Source organism: Notothenia coriiceps, unplaced genomic scaffold (genome assembly GCF_000735185.1).
Source record: "Notothenia coriiceps isolate Sejong01 unplaced genomic scaffold, NC01 NC01_scaffold00035974, whole genome shotgun sequence".
Taxonomy (NCBI): Eukaryota; Metazoa; Chordata; class Actinopteri; order Perciformes; family Nototheniidae; genus Notothenia; species Notothenia coriiceps.
Genome location: NW_011368675.1, coordinates 6,707 through 12,680, shown reverse-complemented (window position 1 = coordinate 12,680; position 5,974 = coordinate 6,707). Strand labels below are relative to the sequence as shown.

The 5,974-nt window shown below is 38.0% G+C and overlaps 1 protein-coding gene across 1 annotated transcript; it reads right to left on the bottom strand.

The window, feature by feature from the left end:
* Window positions 1-3,230: 3,230 nt before the first annotated feature.
* On the bottom strand, window positions 3,231-5,268 carry LOC104963339 (tandem C2 domains nuclear protein-like; the record flags this gene model as incomplete). Its single annotated transcript, XM_010791913.1, has 3 exons — window positions 5,181-5,268; window positions 3,796-3,870; window positions 3,231-3,425 (listed from the first exon to the last, which is right to left on the bottom strand). Coding segments are annotated over exons 1-3 (274 nt in total), but the record flags the coding sequence as incomplete, so codon positions are not given.
* Window positions 5,269-5,974: the final 706 nt, after the last annotated feature.

Below are 5,974 nucleotides of genomic sequence, written 5' to 3'. Positions count from 1 at the left end.
ATAAGGAGTGAGAGTGATGCGTAGCCAGGATACCCAAAACAGGAAGCTGTCATACACTCTGGTAGCTATCATAGCAGTTAATATGAAAACTCAGTTTTTTGACATAAAAACGTAATGATTGATTATCAGTAATCATTTCAAAGTGACACAGACACATTGGATTAACCTATGGATTATCAGCTGCGTTTTTATCGTTTTAATGCCATTGAACACAACTTTTGATCAGAAACAGCAGAAGGTAAGACATTTCTCCCGTTTTTGCTCCATAAAGCTCTGTGTTGTGATGTCTGTTTTCGCTTCCCATGTCGCGAGTTCTGATCGCTCAGTGATGATACCAATACCTCTAGAATCTGTGGAATCTCAGCTTGCTAGCTAATATCTTGTTTGTGCAGATCCGATGAGTAATAGAGTATTTATAACTAGAGTTCTGTGCTAAGTGCGGTAGCATTTTTTCGCTCAGGGCTAATTCAGACGCTTCTTGTGAGACTTGTGTTTTGTTTCGGTAAAAATTGTTCGAATCGAGTTTCTTCCTGTTAAGTGAGTATGACACATTCATAGTTTATTAAATGTTAAGAAGCCCTGATACACAGTTTTGTGAAAAAAAAGCCCATAGCCCCCGGCTTAACAGGTTCAAAAACCTCATTACGTTTTTCCACCCAAATTCCCTCCAGGTCAGGGCGGAAGTAGATCCCCATTGTTGCTTCATCAGCTTTTCCCATATTTCGAAGAGTAAGATTTCCTTCCTTTTCCCATTTTTCCTTTACATATGTTGTGTCTTTTGCAATTAACTAATTTAGTCCATTATATAACTTTGAGATGTTTTTGAGACCTTGATCTGATTTGTAACCCTTAAAAAAAAAATCTGAATACCCGAGTTTGTCTTTTCTAAGTCTCCCCTTCCTATACATTCCCCTATGTAGTGTCTAGCTGCAAATACCTATAGAAGTCTTATTTGGTAAGGTCATATTGAACTTTTAAATCCTGAAAGAGATCGCTATATTTTATCAGCCCCTTTTCTGCCCATTTTTTAAATCCTGCGTCTTTGGAAACAGGGCTGAAACAGAGGGGATTATGGGATGCCGCAATTATCTGTTTGGTGTTTCAGCCAATCAGAGGCATGTTTTGTATATATCTGAGACTTATAACATATTGATGAAAAACAGTATAATAGGGGACCTTTAAAATACCATGATATTCATTTAGAAACGGGACATCCTGGTACTTAAGTGAGCAAACATCAGGTCACACTTCAGTAAGCTGAGCTGGTTTTAATGAGGCTAAATCTTTTATTTAACCCAGGGGTGGGTACACTTTTTAATATGAAGTGCCATTCTCACACTTGCCACATCTATAGCAACAAGGTTCCTCACATAATCAGGACATTGTTACATATGAGAGCACTGAACATGAAGGCTGCCATTCCTAATTAAACCTCCACATCTGACCCTATAACAACAATAATCATAATAATAATGAATTGTACATACATAAAGTGCTTTTTATGGTTCTTAAAGACACTTCAAGTATACAGGATCTCCACTTTAACCTGACCCTTTGTTTAGGAAGGACTACATGTGTTATAAATAAAGTATTGTGCTACCTGTTGTGTGTTTAATGTTACAGACTCTATGAGCTTCTATTATTTACCTATCCAACCTTTAAGTAAACAAAAACATCTGAGGTTTCTATGGTATTTCCCATCACAGTGCATTTGTGGTGACGATATTGCGTTAATCCCTTAAACACACACTAGTGTTCTACCAGAAAGAGTCTCTCAATTGAAACGAAAACTAAAGATGCTAAGTGGCGTTGTGAAGAAGCGTGGGATCATGGGAGTTGTAGTCTTCAGCTTTACCTGGTATAGCACTTTTAAATAAAAGTTTAAGAAGTATTAACCAAATTCACTTAACCCTTGTGTTGTGTTCAAAAGCTGTTACCGTTCATGGTGTCAATTTTGACCCATGATTTATCTCAGTCCAAAACACACCAAAAAAATTACTATTACCCAATATTGTTTTAACTACATCATAACTAACTTATAATGCATTCATAACCGCACAATGCTGCTGTCATTTAACGGGAGGCGTGTGGCGCAGTGGGTTAGTGCGTTGGAGTTCGGATCAGGGGGGCACAGGTTCAAACCCCACTGCAGTCAGCATGTCGTTGTGTCCCTGAGACACTTCCCCCCCAAATTGCTCCTGTGGGGATTGTCCACAGTATTGGGTATGTCAGTCGCTTTGGATAAAAGTAATAATAATAATATTATGTCATGGCCCAAAACACACACGTGCATGTGTGTGTGTTCATGTTCAAGTGTTTGTGTACATATTCTTTGAGAAAGGTCGAGTTCTCGTGGGGGGAGGGGAGACCAGGTGCATGTTGCGAAAAATGATTGTTACAGTTGATGAAGGGGGGGGTGGGGGGAGGTGTGTCGAAAGTCAGAGATGAATCTTGATTGGGCCAAATTTGACCCGAGTCACCCAAAACATTTCTGCTGGGTCTCCCCAGACCCAACAACAAATTATACACTTTTTTTTAGAGAGACCTTCAGACTTGGCAAAACGTTTCCCAATCAGTTTTGTAGTGTTTATATAGCTGCTGTGGAGGATATCATGAAGCCTTGTTCAGATTAAAAAAACTAGAGCGTTGTTATTATATAATTTAAAATGGGTCACGGGGGACCCGAACAAAACATAAGGGTTAAATAAGTAAAAGAAGCTGCTTTGCATAATAAGGGCAACTGATGATGACTGATATAATAGTATATATGACTTTATTTGATTGTTAATAATGAATTGAAATGTGTAATTAGTGCTTTTAAGTACTTTATGATGTAAGTGTCCATTGCAATAACACATTTCTCTTGGAAACATCTGGGATAAGTTCACAACTGTACAGAATATAGTAATTTGTAGGCCTTTAAAAGTGGAAAACTTGCATGCTACACCTTTGAGATGAACATATCTATGAATGCAATCAAAGTAAAAGTTATTTTTCTCAGTGGGTAGTAACGTCGTGAAGAAGCGTGGGATCATGGGAGTTGTAGTCTTCAGTTTCTCCTAGTAAAATATGTTTTACTTTTAAGAAAAAACGAATTCACTAAAAGACTAAGCTGTTTTGCATAATAATGGAAACTAGGACTGATATAATGGTATATACAATAAACCTTGAAGATGAACATATACTTTAATGCAACAAAGCGAATGTTATTTTTCTCAGTGAGTACTTACTCTGGGGTCCTGACTGTAGGTTGGGGTACCGGGAGCCTCGGGGTTGGATGTAAGAGGCCTTGAAGGTGGGGAGGACGAACGGCACCACTCTGCCGTTGGGGGGCAGTTTGGACAGGAGGTAATCCTCTGAGACGCCTCTTTTCCCCTCGTCCACATCCAATCCTGAAGCCTTGAGAGGCATCTTTACAGCGATCACTTCAAAGCAGAGGAAATCACACAATTACAAACAAAAACGTTGTCAAATATGTCTGATGTGCAGGACGCAGATTTAACGTTGATAAAATTGGTATGGTTCGCTAAAAAAATATTTTTTATTGTTGAATTAAAAAAGAATATATATTAAAAAAAATGGCTTATCTGTTGTTTCCTTTGGGATCATTGTATTGTATTTATTCTATTTAATTGTCTACCTTCTTTAAATGATGTATGTCCTGTACACATGCTGCCTATGTGCCAATATGTTTCTTTAACCTCTGACTTAAAAATTGTCTTTGTGCTGCATCCTTCCTGTGTATGAAAAGTGCTTTACAAAAAAGTTAAATTATGAATATATTATTATGATCACCTTGGGTCTCCTGCTTCGTCCCCTTGTTCTTCATGAAGGTCTTGCAGCAGTCTTTGAGGCACTCCATGGCTGCAACTGGAAACAGATTACACCGTGAACAGAGATACCAGAAAACCCTTCTGGGGATCTAATCAGCAGCTGATAACACTCCAGAGGTGTATTAACCAGTCTATGGTAGTAACCCAAACATTTAACAACTTGTTATAAACTCAAACCTTCTTATAGTGTCCATACAATGTCTTCAATCATGTCATAGAGCGCTTAAATAACCAGAATACATTTTTAATCCCCATCTTGTTGTGTAAAACTATCGTCCAATGTGGCGCAGTCCGGTAAAAAGAAAATGTAATCTAGTTCAAATAAAAGCATTTGTACATCGCGCAAAAAATATCTGTAATTTGATATAGTAACATTTAAGTAATTCATATTGCCACCAAAGGTTTGCCCCACCTTATTTGCTTGTTTGTTGGTATAATCCACTCAAACGTTATTGTGAACACCAAGTCTCCAAAGTTGTGTTATTTATAATGGTTAAAAAAAAAGCAAAACAATTCCCTAGATTTGGTACAAACCCCCGTTGTATTGGTATGATCCAAAAATCTTTAAGCATTCCAAAATATCCACTAAATTCGGTAAATGCCCAACAAATGTTGTTCTTTGGTCCATTTTTAATTAATGTTCAATAATTGCCAAACTTTGGTATGGTGACCTCATATTGTGCTGAGGTTTTCCCCAAATGTGTTCTAATTCAAAATTAATTAAATGATACTTAAAATCGAAAGTATAATTTGATCATATAAAATCGATTAATTACCCCCCATTTTCATTGAGCACACAAAATCATACATTTTGTATCCAATGACGTGTTACGATACCGGCGATCTTGGTTTGCTACCCAAAGAATATAATGTTGTAAAATGTCAAATATGTCATTGATTACACCCCCATGACTGGTGATTTGAAATACCTCCATATCTTACAAATCTGGTGTAGTGACCGAACTTGTAATTCGTATTGTTATAGTCCCTTACAATTACAAAAGCATAGCTGCAACTCAAGCATTTGACAACATCCTTTCAAATCCTTCATTTCAATTCTAATTTGTAAAATATTTTAGGGCTAAACCAACGATTTTCTACTCATTAAAAAAGTCAAAAAAAGTTGCACATTTCATTCTGTCCTAGCACAACATGAAAGTTTGCCTAACACTCGGCGGTAAACAATAAGTGAAGAGAGTCAAACATTACATTTCCCCAAATCAAGTGTCAACAAACCGTGCTTTGTGCCGCGCCAGCCTCTGAAGGAATGTGTCCCTTTGACTTCTCTACGTATATAAAATAGCAATTTATCAACTCACACTTTGAATTACTTAAGAAATAACTTACCCATGCAATGTTTTGTCTGAAAGAGGGGAGAGTTTGTACATCCAGTGGAGCAGCGGCTGGAGAGAAATGCTGGTGAGCTCAGGTTTATGTTCTTCAGTTACAGGTCCCTTTCTCCCTCCCTCCTCCTCCCTTTCTCCCTCCTCCCTTTCTCTCTCCTTCCCGGACTGCGTCTCTGTTTGCACTTCCTTCCCCGAACAGCCATGAGAGCAGCGCTTTTTGTTTTGATTTTCTCTTTGTTTACCACACTTTACTGTGAGCTCTGTATCATTTCATTTCCCTCTTCCCCTTCAATCGATATCCCACACTGACTACATCATCATTATTTATTGATTTATTAATTTAGCACCCTGACTAAACTCAGTTACAGTTATTGGGTTTTTTCTAAGCATACTGTAGTGGCCCTAAAATATTTGACAAAATCTTTAAAATGTCATTTTGATATCATCCCAAAACAAAGCCAACATGTGCTTCAGAATCAGAGGATAATATCAATGTGTCAACCCATTAAATCCCCTTACTTAAAAGTCCCCTATTATACTGTCTTTCATCAATATATTACTGGTCTCAGATATATACAGAACATGTCTCTGTTTGGCTCCAAACACCAAACAGATCATTGCAGCATTACCCATAATCCCCTCTGTTTCAGCCCTGTTTCCAAAGAGCTGATTCTCTGTCTGTTACTTTAGATGAAAATAAGGAGCCCCTCCCCACGCCCCTCTGAGAGAGATGTGGTTACAAAGAACACAATGGTGCTCTAGGAGGAGATTCAGGTGATAAGGTGCCCCCCCCCC